General features: G+C 40.2%; 1 protein-coding gene across 1 annotated transcript in view; it reads right to left on the bottom strand.

Moving 5' to 3' along the window:
- LOC128650430 (uncharacterized) overlaps nt 1-13,856 on the bottom strand; it is a 96,632-nt gene extending 82,776 nt beyond the window's left edge. The window contains exons 1-2 of the mRNA XM_053704370.1: nt 13,512-13,856; nt 9,453-9,563 (exon numbers count right to left, since the gene is read on the bottom strand). Coding sequence (XP_053560345.1) covers nt 9,453-9,563; nt 13,512-13,749 — 349 coding nt within the window. The 5' untranslated portion in view covers nt 13,750-13,856. The remainder of the gene's footprint in view (nt 1-9,452; nt 9,564-13,511) is intronic.
- Between the last annotated feature and the right edge of the window lie 2,628 nt (nt 13,857-16,484).

Below are 16,484 nucleotides of genomic sequence, written 5' to 3'. Positions count from 1 at the left end.
CTCTCTTCCAAAACCTGGGGATCAACCGTTTTGCACAATTAAGCATACACTGCAACAACTTCTTACAATATAAACAAGGTATTCTAGGGCGGTAATTGAGGAGGATCATAGTCTGTTTAATTTCTATAGTAGTGCCTAAAGCTATGTTAATGTGTCTATTAATTGTGATCCAGTATTGTTTGATGAGGGGACAGTACCAAAAAATATGTGAAAGAGAGCCAGAATCTCCACAATGTATCCAGCACAACGGAGATGCGGTAGGAAAGACACTATGACGTCTATGAGGGGAGAGATACCATCTGAGGAGGATTTTATAATTTAATTCCGAATTCATCTGAGAAATAGATGACTTTTTAGTCATTAGGAAAATGTTGTACCATTGCTTTTAAGTAAGTGTCACACACAGCTCTCTCTCCCATTTAGTGGTATACGGGGGTAGGGATAATAGTGCCTGATTTTGAGGGACTTTATGGATTTTAGAAATATGTGATTTATGACTCATAGGGGTCCTACAAAGTGATTCTAGTGATGTTAGAGACCTAGTAATATCAGGTTTGTGGGGGAAGATAGTAAGGCATGACGAATTTGAAAATAAGAGAACCATTTGTTAAAGGGTGTCCCTATATTCTGTGCTAAGTCTGCTTGGGTTCTTATGTGTCCGTCCCGAAAAATTGGCTTACAGGTAGAGATGGATATTGAGTGGTAGTGTTGGGAGTGTATACTAGGTCAGGTTGAAGAAATAAGGAGTTATGAAATAAGGGAGTAAGGGGAGAGACAGGGCTAGAGAGGCTATTATATAGTTTGGTCGTGCGATCCCAAACTCTTAGAGTAGTTGAAATAAAGTAGTTGGTGCCACACTCAGGTGGTCTATATCTTTTGGGAATCCAGCAAATCTCCTCTATACCCGACTCTGTCAGGAAGGAGTTCTCTAATTGAACTCATGGCTTGGCGGGAGAAAGGTGGTTCCAAGCCACCAAACGAGCTATGTAGGCTGCTTGATAGTAGTTAGAGAGGTTGGGGACTCCCAGTTCTCCGTTCTCTTTTGCAAGGTATATGGTGTTTTTAGAAACTCTTGGTCTACTATGTGACCAAATTAAGTTGTTAACTAGTTTCTGTTGTGTTGCTAGATAATGGGCTGAAAGATCGAGAGGGAGAACCTGAAAAAGGTAAAGGTATTTAGGAAGGATGCTCCTTTTTACCCCATCAACCCTACCAAGCCAAGAGAGGTGATTCTGTTTATGCCATGAGTTGAGAAGAATACTAATTTCTTTTTGAAGGGCTAGGTAATTATGGTCAAAAAGATCATTTATGGAGGGTAATATGTTGATACCTAGATATCTCAGGTATTTATTAATTGCAAATTTGGGGTTTTGAGCTAGATAATTGATTTCCTCCGCTGGAAGGTTAATCAGGAGGACAGATTTGTCCATGTTTATCGTCAAGTTTGAGATAAACCTAAAAGTCTCAAATTCTTGTAGGAGGGCTGGGATTGATTGTACCGAGTCGCGTAGGGTAAAGTTAATGTCGTCTGCATAAAGAAGACATTTTTGATTGATGGGGCCAAAATCTACTCCTATTATTAAGGGGTTATTTCTAACATGGGTTGCAAATGCTTCAACAGTTAGCGCATATAACAGCAGTGAAAGGGGGCACCCCTGTCTGGGGCCGTTTTGTATCATGAATTTGTGAGAGCAGGAATCATTGGCGCAAACCGTCGCCGAGGGGTTGGAATGAAGGGCCCTAATTCTATTGATAAATAATGAAGAGAAGCGTATTTCGACAGGACCGACCACATGAACTCCCAGTCGACCCTGTTGAATGCTTTCTCAGCATCAGTTGAGAGCAATAGAACCTGAGATTTCCCAGCGGAGGCTGTGAAGAGGGTTTGAAGGGCCCGAATCGAGTTATCTTTGGACTCCCTACCTGGGATAAAGCCAAGCTGGTCCATGTGGATCAGTTGGGGGAGCAATCTATTGATGCGTGTTGCCAAAAGTTTAGCGTAAAGTTTAAGATCTATATTTATTAGAGATATAGGGCGGTAATTTGTGACCCGGTCCGGAGGTTTACCGGGTTTAGGGAGAACTGTAATAGAAGGATGTGATGGGAAAATGCACCTGACTGATCTATGGATTGGTAAAGCTCTAATAAATGTGGGCTTATGTGAGGGGCAAAGAGATGAAAAAATTTGGGAGTAAACCCATCCGGGCCTGGGGCTTTGCCCTGTGGTAGATCCTTTATAGCCTCCAAAATCTCCTGTAGTTGGAAGGGTTGATCAAGTTTGGAGGAATCTGTGCAGATACCGCAGGGAGATTAGAATGCGAGAGGTATTAATTTATAAACCGCGTCTTTGCGATAGGGTCAGAGTTTTGTAAACTATAAAGGGAGGTGTTCTGACTATGGAAGCGCTATCTGAGAGAGGGCGACCTGAAGCATCAGTTATCTTGGTTATAAAAGATTTAAACCTTTTCTTTTTGAGTGATCTAGCAAGCATGCGACCCGACTTATTGCTCTCTATGAAGAATTTAGCTCTTAGTGTTATTGAAAGTAGATGTGCACTTTTAATAAGATATTTATTCATTTCCTCCCTAACCTCTAGGAGGTCCTGGTTAAGCTGGCTGGATTTTGGGTTGTTTTTATGGGCTCTTTCGGTTTATATTAGTTTAGTGATAAGAGAATTATAGTAAGCTGCTCTTTGTTGATGTAGTCTTTTGGTGTGTTTAATAATTTCCCCTCTTATGACACATTTGTATGTTTCTCAATTATTAGAGGTGGATGTATCTGTGGTCTTATTAATGTCAAAGAATTCTGTATTTTTTTAAGTTATGTCGTATAAGACTTGAAGGTCAGAAAAAGTAAAGTCATTTAACTTCCAGTAGGGTCAATGTGAGGGTCAGAAAAAATAAAGTCATTTAACTTCCAGCAAGGTCGATGTGAGGGTTTTGAAGTCCAGACAAATGTACTCATCACTGCACTATGATCGGACCAGGCAGGATGTGCGATTTTGGAGTCTATCAAGTAAGTTAATGTGGATTGGTCGCAGAGTATATAATCAAGTCGGGTGTATGTTTGCTGGGGATGGGAAAATTCTTTTTTGGAGGTATGCGTTATATGCCAGGTGTCGAATAGGGGGATTGACTGAATTGCCAACCAGTTTGTCTTGATTTGTCTATTGTTTAAATATGATTTCCCTAAGGAAGTGTCAAGGGTAGGGTTGATGGGGAAGTTGAGATCTCCTGCCAGAAAAAATCGGTCCCTTAGCAATATCAACCAATTGGTTGAGAACTTTATGAAAAAAGGGGGCTAAAGGGCGGTTAGGGGCATATAAAATGGCTACTGTAACCAGTCTGCCAAACAGTAAACCCACTATGATCAGGACTCTTCTCTCGGTATCCTAATATTTATGTATTAATTTAAACGGAGTTCCTTTTTTAAAGGAGATACTGACTCCATTTTTCTTATCTGGACCCGAGCTAAAGAAGTGCTGATCATAATGAAATGTCGGAAACTTTGGCATTTTTGATTTTTTTTAAGTGAGTTTCCTGTAGGAGGATAATATCTATGTGTTTCTTAAAAAAATAATGGAAAGCTATAAAGCGTTTACCAGGGGAAAGAAAACCTTTAACGTTTTGTGTGGCAATGAGAATGGTACTAGTTGTAGAAAAACCTGACATAGCGTGTCAAATTAGTGTATGTGATCACAGGTTGATTAGGAGAGGAACCGTGTAGAGTAACCAAGTTGATCGCTTGAGAGGGAGGAGGGTATAATGAGTCACAGTCCCCAGGGACTTAAAGGGATGAGACAAGAGGAAAATCAACGGATGGGGGAGATTTTCTGAGGCGCAAACCGCTACTCAGAGGGATGGAGGGAAATTGAACTATAGGTTGGGGAGGAAGGGGAAAAAAGGAAGAGGTAGAAAGTAGAAGAACTTGAGGAGAGAAATAACTAGAAAATGAAAGTGAAGGTGAAAAGAAAAATGAAAAGGGGTTTAGCACAGTTTGAGAGAACACATCTCTACATATTTTAAAATAAACATTAGAACATTAAACAAAATTGTAGTAACATGTTAACCTAGGAGGGATAAAAAAAAAGAGCAGAAAAATATTACAGTTAAATTAACATTGTGGCGGTAAAAACCACCATCAGTATTAAATGCAATAAACAATTTTTAAGATAAACAGATTCTTTGTATATATGAATACGGGTCAGGAGTACTGCTATCAATTATTAAGCATTGAGGGTAAGTAACGGTAGCATATAACAAAAGCTACATATTAGGAAGGAGCAGTAAGGTGTCTCATGGGGCTAGGGAACAAATAAACAGATTGTCTATGTTAAGACGTTCTAACTACTAATACTACCTAAAGTGGAATGGTAGGAAATCCAGTATTTATGTGGGTGGAACACAGGTAACAGCAATAATTAAATTCCTAAACCAAGTAAGTACATATTCTTAGAAATGAGAACATTCAAGGTAGAATAGCATAAAAACTCATGTGACCATCATTAATAGGTATGGGAGTGAAACTCCAGGATCGTTGGAGGTAAAAGAGCCTAAAAGACATATCAAGTATATTCAGAACTATTCTGAGAAGCAGAGGGTTGATTTTTCTTGTGGTGTTTGTTCACCACCTCGGACCAGGTGCTTCTCTGTGGTTTAGGCGAGGTTGGTGGCTTTTGCGAAGGTGGGGCAGTAGTAGAATTATCTGCTGGCGTTATGCTCAAAGTTTCATAGAGGGAAGTTGCTTTTAGAGGGTCTTTACATTCACATCTTTTCCAGTGTCTAAGGATTTGTAGCAACACAGGGAACCCCCATCTGTAAGGGATCTTCTTTATCCTAAGATGTGAGGGGATGTGTTGAATTCCCTGCACTTCTGTAGAGTTCTGCTGGATAAGTCTTGGAAGACTTGGATCTTAGATCCCAGATAGGAAAAGTTGTCTTGTTGTCTAGAGAAGTTGAGTATTTTGTCTCTATCTCTAAAGCTTTGGAAACATATTACAACGTCTCTAGGGGGCTGGTTTTCCCTTGGTTTGGGTCTAAGCGACCGGTGAGCCCTTTCAATGGGGATCTCTGGCATAACAATGGAATTAGCAGTTTCTAGGGATTGAAAGAGTTCTTGAAGAAAGTGTGGGATGGCATCACTCAGCACTGTTTCAGGTATTCCTCTTACCCGCAAATTGTTACGGTGTGTGGTTCTCTATATCATCAATTTTAGACTCCAGGTCAGAGATCACCGTTTGTTGCTGTTGTATCTGTTGTGCCATGACGTTCATATCTTTGACGAGTTCTTCCCGGTCATATTTAAGAGTTTCTACTCTAAAGCCCAGCTCATTAATTTCACGTTTATGGTCAGCACATTCTTTGCGTATGCATGATTTTACATGGGAAATAAGGCTTTTAAAGTGATGGGTTCATCAGGAGGTCTTGAAACCATGTCTGTAGTTGGCAAGGTCTGATTGGAATCTGCACAATCACTAATGGATTCTTCATCCCTTTCTGTAAAGGAGCGGTCAGAGGTCTTTTTTTTGGGGGGGGGGAAGGTGTTAGCAGTGTTCGCACCTGCGGAGGAAGTCTTTTGCAGCTTGTCCCCTTTGCTAGCTCTGTGATTAGACATCGTGAGGCAGGTGTTGGAATCTGCGTCTAGAAGGTAAACAGCTACGGCTGCAATCAAAATAAATGTCCTGTTTTACCAGCTATGGCTCTAGTAGTAAAATGCCACTCTTACTGTTGTATCCGTTCTCAGAAGTGCTAAAACAGACCTCACAAGTATAAAGTTTTCCTAAGAGAGATAGGTGCAATTTCTCAAGTATAATAGTAATTGAGGCCTAGTCAATGTGAAAGAGATGTTGGTTTTGGAGAAAAGGCCCTAGTTTCTCAGTAGAAGGATATCAGCATGTCTTATCTGTAGCTGATTGTTTCTAGAGATAGCAGGGATCCATCTACATATTCCATGTCGCCAAAGGAGCTTTATTTTGCATAAAGAATTATCAATTCAAGCTTTGTATATTTCAGTGGAGCCCTAGATACTGTCACCTGCACTGGCCGAAGTTATCAGTGTTAGTGTAGTACAGCCCTGAACCCAATCCTAGCTGAAGCAGGCCGTAATGTTGGCTAGATAATTTCCATGAGATATGCTGCAGGGGTAATACTTGTAGTAAGAGTGAGAAGAATCCGTATTATTAATACTGATTAAGAGATTTATTGAGCATATCAGTGTATACGGTGTTCCCCTGTATTAGTTTATTGCATATGATTTGGAGGATTATTCCACAATTGTGACTCCTATGGGCAGAAAGTGAATACTTCACTAGGCCTGAGCAGTAAGGGACCAAGTGGACCATGAAGCTGCAAGTGTGTAGTAGCCTAGAGCCTAAGTCCCCTCCAAGTGATCACCTGTATGAGCAGTCCTCTGTTAGCAAGGATGCATGTTAAGACATTGTACTTTTTAGCAGGAGTGACTAAATAGTCACTCGTAGTTCGGCTGCAGCCTAGTGTGCTGCAATTTTTTTAAAACAAGGCTTCTCCTCCTGTGATCAAGCTATGGACTTTGTCAGGGATAAGGTGAGCAAAAGGTCACCTATACCTGTTCCGATGAGCCTTTCAAGGTCCGTGGTATGGGCGCGTGTCCTGCGCAGCGATCCGCTGTATCGTGGCCTAAAGCATAGCGGTCTTGTGAAGCGGATGCAATATTCCCTAAGAACAGGGACAAAACTGATCAAGTCGTGTCGTGACGGCACTCGATAGGAGCGGTGAGTGTTCCAGTAGTCTCACACCTCTCTTAGCCTGCCAGGAGGTGTAAATATATCTGCAGAGATGGCTCTCCCTTGATTCGTGCAGAGAGCTTCAGAAAAGTGCAGCCATCACGGACGCCTGCACGCTCCGCCCCCTAAATCTCATAATTTTATGACCTTGATTAGGGTTTCCACGATCAAGAATGAAATATATATAAATCAAAACTAACATACCAGAATACATAGCTATGGGAACCCATAGGCAAGTCCTGATTTATCAGCAGGCAAACAAAGCAGCTGCCCAGCAGCATGTTTACTCAGAGGGATATTTGCCAAATTGATGCAACTTTGTTGTCTCCATCTCAGAGTGTAACATTGTGTGTGTCTGCTTAGTACAGCTGATCACAGCCTGTTCTACTGGATTTATGCCAGCTGTGTTACCGTGTTTGCAACAATGGGTATGATTTATAGATGTTCATTATGCTGCAGGTGAGATCCTGTTCAAAACCCATCAAGCCTCATTTTACCTATCTTTTCTAGCCAATTGCCAGTTCCCGCTATGAATATGTTTGTTAAATGGTCCAATAAACCGCTAGAAATGTGGAAAACCAATAAATACAACTGCAACACAAAACTGCTTTGCACCAGTACAGTGTACATCACTAACAAAATTACCACACAGCACTTAAAAATAACCTATTAGCTACCTTTAATTTTAGAGAAGAAGGAAGTTGTATGGATTTAATAGTATAGAGAATATTGCTTTACTCCAGTTGCATTTTTGCCTTCCACTTGTCAGCTGGTTCATAGTAAACTATGGTTAGTAATACAAACACCTGGAATTTCTGTATTAGAATTTTCTTTTAAAATGCATATTTTGAAGGGTTAAATGTCGGCAGTTTTACATATTGTTGGAGATTTTCTACATTTCTGCAAACATTACATACGTTTCACAAAGAATCTTGAATCAATATTTCTGCCCTAATTATCTAATGTTTTCCTTTAGAGAAACCAAAAACAGTTGACCTTTAACTGATATATTTTTATGAATCAGATGTGCGAGCAATGCCAAGTGGGCACCAAGCCAATGATGGCAAGAAACTTACAGCATGATGTCCTATTTCAGTGTGTCACTGCAGTCACAAAAGGTTCTATGTACTCTACAAAGAGATGGACAAATGTTTGGGCCTATTCATTATAAATAACACAATGTGGTTGTATTAATTGGTTTTAAATGTCATTTTTTTGTACTTTATCAAATTAAACTTTTCATTAACGTATTTTAAATGTGGAATGTTGATTCTCCCACACATGAATGTAATCTTGCATGCATCTTTTCAACATATTTTTCTGTGTTAAAAAACTGAATGTACAATTAAATATATATATATTAATTAAACTTCTATGTGCAGTTTTTTATAGTTAAACAGCATAGTTTAGGTACCACATTCATTATTTACATTCAGTGAAGTTAGTTACCAATAAGGCTTCATGTCCAGTTTAATAAACAATTTTTCCTAAAAAAAAAAACGTAAGGAATTGGTGTCTCTGCTTTGTGGCAGGTATTACCTGATTGGCTAGAGTTCACACCACACAATCTAACATATACCTGCCAATAGTTGTGATATCTATATCTGAGACTCAGGAGATTTAAGGGAGCCTAGCGCTGTTCAGTGGGCAGGATTGTGTTGGTAGGGGCGGAGTTGCTGGTGGATAGTGGATTGGCTACTGGGTAAGTATGGGTGGTTGGTGGGCGTGTTTAGATGGTTCATGGTCATGTCTGGGTTACGGAAAATCCTGTGAATTGGGATATATGGATGTCTCAGACACAGCGAGAGAGAGTTCAGAATTAGGGACTGTCCATCTTAAATCCGGATAGTTGGGAGGTCTGATCTAACCTATCAGAATGCTGCATCACACACCGGGACAAAAGTACGGATCTTATCTAGGCACAGAAGCCAACAACATAACTGCAAGTATTTTACATAGTTTTTTTTAATCTTTTTATCCTAATTAACCTGATCATACTGAAGTAATGTTAATTTCAGAGATAAGATTTTATAATATATTATGCAATATTCTATAACAGAATGCCCTCACGCTGCTGGAAAATCCCTTTCAGGAGAGGTGCCTGGGGAGGGACAGAAATATCAGGAATTATAAGCATGTTTCTGGTAATGATTTAGCTTCTTGAAATGTTGTGGTAATGGAGATCAGCCGTTTGCTGCCATATTGTAATATTCTGTAAAATCTTTTCTCAGAGTTTATTATCACTTTAACTCCTTTAAAGGGCTATTATAGTGGAATAAATATGCACCCTTATTCATTAGAACATGTCATTTTATCACAAGTCTAAATGTTTAAGCACATAATTAAAGTATTGTTCGGGAGTCACAGCTGAAACGGACTGTAAGCAAATAAGTAGTGGCAGCCTTGCAGCTTAGTTATGTTATTAGTGTTGCTGATTGGATCAACAGCAGTTTCTGCTCTAGACCAATAGTTCACTGTGGCTGCTGAGCTGTACTTTACCTGTGTGTTTAACACATTAGCAGGGGTTAAACACATAGCATTGCAGGGTCTCTACACACTACAAATGACATGCTCTAATAAATGACAGCTTGTCTTTTTTCCACTATAATGGTTGGTGTTTATCTAGTATCGTTTTGTGGTGGAATTTGTTTTCGCATTCTTTTGTCACAATTCCTTGGCTCCTGTCACTTACCTTCGGTTAATGACCGCTTGCATAAAATGCACAGGTGCGGAAGCAGAAGAATAATTCCTTGTTCCAGTGAGAAGAAGCTTAGATAGATGGAAAGTAACGTGCTTGTGTGTACTGCAAGAGAAATGAGATCTGCCATTAAAGACTAACACTATCTAAATACACTGACACCAAACCTTTTATCATGAAGATACAAAAATTCATCTTGAATATTTTTGAAATTTAATAATCGATTGGCCTTAAACAGACATGAAACCCAATCATTCTCTTTCAGGATTCAGATACAGCCTACAATTAAAAAAAAAAAAAAAAAAGTTTCCAATTTACTTCAAAATTTGCTTTCTTCTCATGGTATTCTTTGTTGAAGAGGATACCTAGGTAGGTAGCATTTAGGTCTTTTCAGCACTGTATGGCAGCAAACTCTGCTGCTAACTAGTGATCTTGCAAATATGTAACATTGTTTAAAACTGCTGCCATAAAGCGATACAGGCACGTGCACACTCCTAAACCTACTTACATCTTTTAACAAATGATACAAAGTGAATCGAATAGAAAATTACATCTTAACCATGAACCAAATATTTTAGCTTTAATCTCAGTTTAAAGGGACAGTCTAGTCAAAATGAAACTTTTATGATTCAGATAGAGAATGTGATTTTAAACAACTTTCCGATTTACTTTTATTATCAATTTTGCTTTGTTCTCTTGGTATTCTTAGTTGAAAGCTAAACCTAGGTAGGCTCATATGCTAATTTCTAAGCCCTGCTTGAAGGCTGCTTCTTATCTCAATGACCGTTTAGTGCTAGTTCATGTTGTATGCCATATAGATAGCATTGTGCTCACTCGTGGAGTTATTTATGAGTCAACACTGATTGGCTAAAAAAGAACTAAAATAAGGGGGCAGTCTGCAGAGGCTTAGATACAAGGTAATCACAGAGATAAAAAGTGTATTAATATAACTGTGTTGGTTATGCAAAACTGGGGAATGGGCAATAAAGGGATTAGCTATCTTTTTAAACAATAAAAATGCTGGAGTAGACTGTCCCTTTAAAATAGAGTAACCAGATTTTGAAAATTAAAAAAACAGGACAACAAACAAAAGAATGAATGATGAGAGTAGTACAGCAAATGTTATTAATTTATCTATGTCTTACTATTCCTCTGCCAGGTTTTAAAGAGAAAGTAACGTCAGAATTAAACTTTCATGATTTAGATAGAGCAGCAATTTTAAACAGCTATCAGATTTGATTATTTTATCAATTGTGCTTCATTCTCTTGGTATCCTTTGTTAAAGGAGCAGAAATGCTTAAACACATAGGGTGAGCCAACGACAAGAAGCATATATGTGCAGCCACCAATCAGCAGCTAGCTTCCAGTAGTACACACACTGATAATGAGCATGCTGCACTCATGTCTTTAACCACTGGCACATTTCCTGATACATACAAGCATGTGTCAATCACACTAATCCTAATCCCTCTCTCGGCCCCTCCACCCCTTCTAACTATTGGCCGGGCTCCTTACTTCCCTTTACCTCCAAATAGTTGGAACGACTGGTCTATAATCGCCTAACCCAATTTGTTTCAACTATCTCCTTACTTGATCCCCCTACAGTCTGGTTTCCGCCCTAAACTGCTCTTACTAAAGTAACAAATGATCTGCTATCAGCTAAAGCAAAGGGCCACTACTACTTACTAATTCTTCTGGATCTATCTGCTGCTATTGACACAGTTGACCATCCTCTCCCCTTACAAATCCTACTTTATTTTGGCATCCGAGACACAGCCCTCTCCTGGTTTACTTTCGACCTCTCAAACTGCTGATTTACAGTTTCCTTTAACAGCATATTCTATGATCCTTTGCTTCTGTCAGTTGGGAGTACCGCAAGGTTCCCTTGCATTCTTCTATCTAAACATCCTCCCTTAGGAAACGTATGTCCTCCTTTGGGTTCCAGTACCACTTATGTGCTGATAATACCCAAATCTATCTTTCCTGATATCTCTCCATTTTTATTCAACCATATAACCAACTGTCTCTCTCCAAATTCCTCTTGGAAGTCTTCGCACTACTACCTCCAACTCTGTCTAAAACTGAGCTGCTTCTTATTCCTCCCTCTCTGAGACATCCTACACCTGACATTTCTCTTAGAGTGGGAAACCAAATCCTGCTGTGCACACCTATGCAACATTTCCAGAATTTAACCTCTGCACTCAAGCAATTATAAAAATACTATTTTATCGCGATAATCGCACATTGACTACTGCAATCTACTTTTAAATGGCCATTCCAAACACCACCTCTCCCCTCTCCAATCCATCATGATTGCTCTTCCTTAAAATTCCGTGGCCTATTTTCAGTCCTAACCCAGCTCTGTGACTTCAATGATTGGCCCATGAGCTAAAAAAACCATCACTACAACAAATAAAAACAGTTGTATTTCAGCTACCTGGAAGTTTTTAAATTAGGTTTTCTTACTGTTATCATAATAGGACAATTAAGAACAACAAGTTCACCAACAGAAAAAACTTTCAAGCGTGAAGAGAATATTTTAAAGAAACGTTACATTATTTATCTTTTTTATATAAATGCAATTCAAAATAAATGACTAATAAATACAATGTGGATTATGAAGAAAAATAATTTACAATTGCAGCTGATGAAACCAAACAAATAAGTGCAGTGCCAGCAAATTTGTTATGAGTTTCACTTTACCATTTGTTGCCCAGGTCACGTAATTTCATAGTACAGCGCTGGACGTGACTGTACCCCCCACAACATGACATACAACTCATGCTCTTGGCACACAAAGCCGTCCCTCTATGCAGCATTTGACACAGAAGACCATGAATGCCCAACTGGTGGCCTGAGGGCTATAAAAAGTAGAATTAAGAACGTGCATCAGTTTTTGTGGCCACAGGAAGAAAAAAAAAAGTTGAACTGAAAATGTGTGCTTTGGAGACTTCTGGTGGGTGGGCAAACAAGGTGACCACAACTCAAAAGCCCCCTCTGAACAGCAGGCCGAATTTACCCTGCAACCTTATGCATGTGTGTTCAAATTTATCTGAGGACCTTAAAGGGACATGAAACCAGAACATTTTCTTTCATGATTTAGGTACAACAGACAATTTTAAACAACTTTTCAGTGTACTTCTATTGTGAAATTTCCTTCATTCTCTTGGTATCATTTGTTGAAGAAGAAGCAGTGCACTACTGGTTTCTAACTGAACACATGGGTGAGCCAATGACAATTGTTTTATATATAAATATATGCAGCCACCAATCAGCAGCTATAACCTAGGTTCAGTTCTATGCTCCTGAGCTTACCTAGATAAACCTTTCAGCAAAGGATAACAAGAGAAGGAAGCAAATTAAATAGAAGTAAATTGGAAAGTTGTTTAAAATTGTATTCTCTGTCTAAATCATAAATGTCTAATTATGACTTTACTGTCCCTTTAAGGTTTATAAAAGATTGATCTGTGCCTCAAGTGTTAAGAAGTTGGTTATCACTGCAGTAGACCATCACCTCCTCTTAGGAACTATTTTCATATTCATATTCAAGATCCAACAGTTCATAAAGGGTCAATGGCAAATCCTCTGGTGTTTCCTACAGACTGTGCAAGTACCACAAGGCTCAGTATTGAGTCCCCTGCTCTTATACATCTATATATCTTTCCACCACTATGCAGGTGACACCCAAATCTATCTCTCCTCTCCAGACAACATCACGTCCTCATTACTCAACCAAAATGTGTTTGTGTTTTCCTTATGGATCTCACCGCATCTGAATTCTTACTCCTAGTAGAAAACTCTGTATTCATCACAGCACCACTGCAGGTCACTGTGTTGGAGTCATTCTGTCACACTTTACTCAGCACTTCCCATTTAAAGGGACAATAAAAACTAAATACATTTTGTTGGATTCTCACCAGTCTATAGTTGCTACTTTATGCATGTCCCTCTGTAATGCTGATAGCTCTTCCTATGCAACACACAGTACTGTCTAGTTTTAAATCATGTCAAATAATAACTGGCAAGCTGATAAAAAATAAATTCAGCACTTACCTGGATACTGTATCTTCACAGAACGGGAGGTCTTTTCGCTCACAGGATTAGCCACAATACACGTATAAGTGCCCTGGGATTCAGGGACCAGGCTGCTGACAGATGACTCAATGACACTTCCTTCCCTGGTAGCGGCTATTTTGTTTCCATCTTTCAGTAAAGTCATATTCAGTGTTCCTTCTCCAGAGCCATTGCACTTCAGCGTGACAGCACATTGCTTATCAAGCCAGTTGTGCATCTGTAGAATAGGTTCTTCTACTGGAGCTGCAGAGACAATCACTTTCCATAAAAAACAGATGTTCTACAATGTATGGTTTTTATACATTAATTTGCCTAATGGCATATCCCCTTATAAAAGGAACATTAAAGGGACATTAAAGTCCAAAGTAAACCTTCATAATTCAGATTTAAAAAAAAAAAAAAATCCAAATTTACTTCTATCAAATTTACCTTGTTCTCTTGATATCCTCTGTTGAAGAGGATATGTAGATCTATTCAAGGGCCCTATATGGCAGCTATGTATAACATTTGTTTAAAAAATAAGAAGAACTTTATAGTAAAAACAAGAAGGGGTTATCTTCACATAAATTAGGGCCTTGGGTATATTTGTATGTGCACATATTACACTATTGCTCTATTACAACAGTAATCACCTGACTTTGAAACCTATTTTAAAAAGAGGGGCTTATTGTTTTTAGAACAAGGGGTCATGGGGGTCTTTATGGCCTGTTTTAGGGGTAGCTATACCAAGCAGGATAGCTATACCAAGCTGGATTATAATCCAGTATGGGTGTTTCAGAGACAACTGAAAAGCCTTCTGGATGAAGGCGTGGAACTTGGGTTCCTTGACAAGGAAACCTTTGACTATCTTTTAGTCAAGCACCCTGTGACCCCAATTTTTCATCACCTGACAAAGGTTCACAAGTCTTTGGAGGAGGTGAAGGGTCGCCCCATAGTGAGCGGCATTGGCTCATTATCTGAAAACTTGTCCCAGTGGCTGGATGCAGTTCTCCAACCTTTGGTGCAGACATTGCCCAGTTATCTAAAAGACACTACTCATGTGCTGAATGTCCTCAAGAAATTATCATGGAAACCAGAGTATATGTGGGTTACGGTGGATGTGGTGTCTTTATATTCTACCATTCCCCATAATGAAGGAGTTAAGGCTATATGCTATTTTTTAAATAACTACACCACTTTCTCCATACCGTTTCAAGATTTTGTTATACAAGTAACATTATTCCTGTTAACCCACAATTATTTTGAGTTTGAAGGGGACTATTTTCTGCAATGACGTGGGACAGCGATGGGGGCTAAATTTGCCCCATGCTACGCAAATTTATACTTAGGGTGGTGGGAACTGTCCCAGGTCTATGCACAACATAACCCCTTCATAGAAGACATTATAGTCTATCGACGTTTCATAGACGATTTGCTTCTAATATGGAAAGGGGGAACAGACAGAATCCAACAATTTGTGGATTGGATTAATATTAACAAACTCAATCTGACCTTTACTTTTGAGACCAATGTTCATGAGATTCACTATTTGGATATCAAGATGAAAGGTCTTGTTGATGGTACTATCGAAACTACAAGCTATAGGAAGACGATTTCTGGTAACACCTTGCTCCATGGAAAGAGCTGCCCCCCACCTCATGTACCGTATGCGATTGCTAAAGGACAACTCATCCGACTTAAAAGGAACTGTTCGGATGAGTGTGCCTTTAAGGATCAATAGGAGACCTTAATAGGCCGCTTAAAACAACGCGGATATAAAAATTCTGATATCAATAAAGCCTTAAAAGAAGTAGAAGGGATAGGAAAACTCTCCTTACCACGGAGGGAAAGAAAAAAGGACTAGTCCCTTACAAAGGTGTCACCTTTGTGACTAACTACAGCTGGCAATATAAACAAACTAGTCCTAAAGCCCGTGTACACGGGCCATTTTTTGCAGTACAGCGGTCCCACCCTTGCTCTCTCTCTATATCCCCTCTCTTTTGCTCTCTCTTTCTCCCCTCTCTTTTGCTCTCTCTTTCTCCCCTCTCTTTTCCCCCTCTCTTTTGCTCTCTCTCTCCCCCCCTCTCTTTTGCTGTCTCTCTCCCTCTTTTGCTGTCTCTCTCCCTCTCTTTTGCTCTCTCTCCCCCTCTTTTGCTCTCTCTCCCCCCTCTCTTTTGCTCTCTCTCTCTCCCCCCTCTTTTGCTCTCTCTTTCTCCCCTCTCTTTTGCTCTCTCTCTCCCCCCTCTCTTTTGCTGTCTCTCTCCCTATTTTGCTGTCTCTCTCCCTCTTTTGCTCTCTCTCCCCCCTCTCTTTTGCGCTCTCTCCCCCCTCTCTTTTGCGCTCTCTCCCCCCTCTCCCTTTTGCGCTCTCTCTCCCCCCTCACTTTTGTGCTCTCTCCCCCCTCTCTTTTGTGCTCTCTCTCCCCTCTCTTTTGCGCTCTCTCCTCCCTCTGTTTTGCGCTCTCTCCCCCCTCTCTTTTGTGCTCTCTCCCCCCCCTCTCTTTTGTGCTCTCTCCCCCTCACTTTTGTGCTCTCTCCCCCTCACTTTTGTGCTCTCCCGCTCTCTTTTGTGCTCTCTCCCCCCCTCTCTTTTGTGCTCTCTCCCCCCCTCTCTTTTGTGCACTCTCTCCCCTCTCTTTTGTGCATTCTCCCCCCTCTCTTTTGTGCTTTCTCCCCCCTCTCTTTTGCTCTCTTTCTCCCCTCTTTTTCGCCTCTCTTTTGCTCTCTCTCTGCCCCTCTCTTTTGCTGTCTCTCTCCCTCTTTTGCTCTCTCTCTTCCCCACTCTCGTTTGCTCTCTCTCTATCCTCTTTTGCTCTCTCTCCCTCTCTTTTCCTGTCTCTCTCCCTCTCTTTTGCTGTCTCTCTCCCCCTCTCTTTTGCGCTCTCTCCCCCTCTTTTGCGCTCTCTCTCCCTCTCTTTTGCGCTCTCTCCCCCTCTCTTTTGTACACTCTCCCCCTCTCTTTTGTGCACTCTCC

Source organism: Bombina bombina, chromosome 2, assembly GCF_027579735.1.
Source record: "Bombina bombina isolate aBomBom1 chromosome 2, aBomBom1.pri, whole genome shotgun sequence".
Taxonomy (NCBI): Eukaryota; Metazoa; Chordata; class Amphibia; order Anura; family Bombinatoridae; genus Bombina; species Bombina bombina.
Note: the sequence above shows the minus strand (reverse complement) of the source record. Positions and strands in the feature narration are given on the sequence as shown.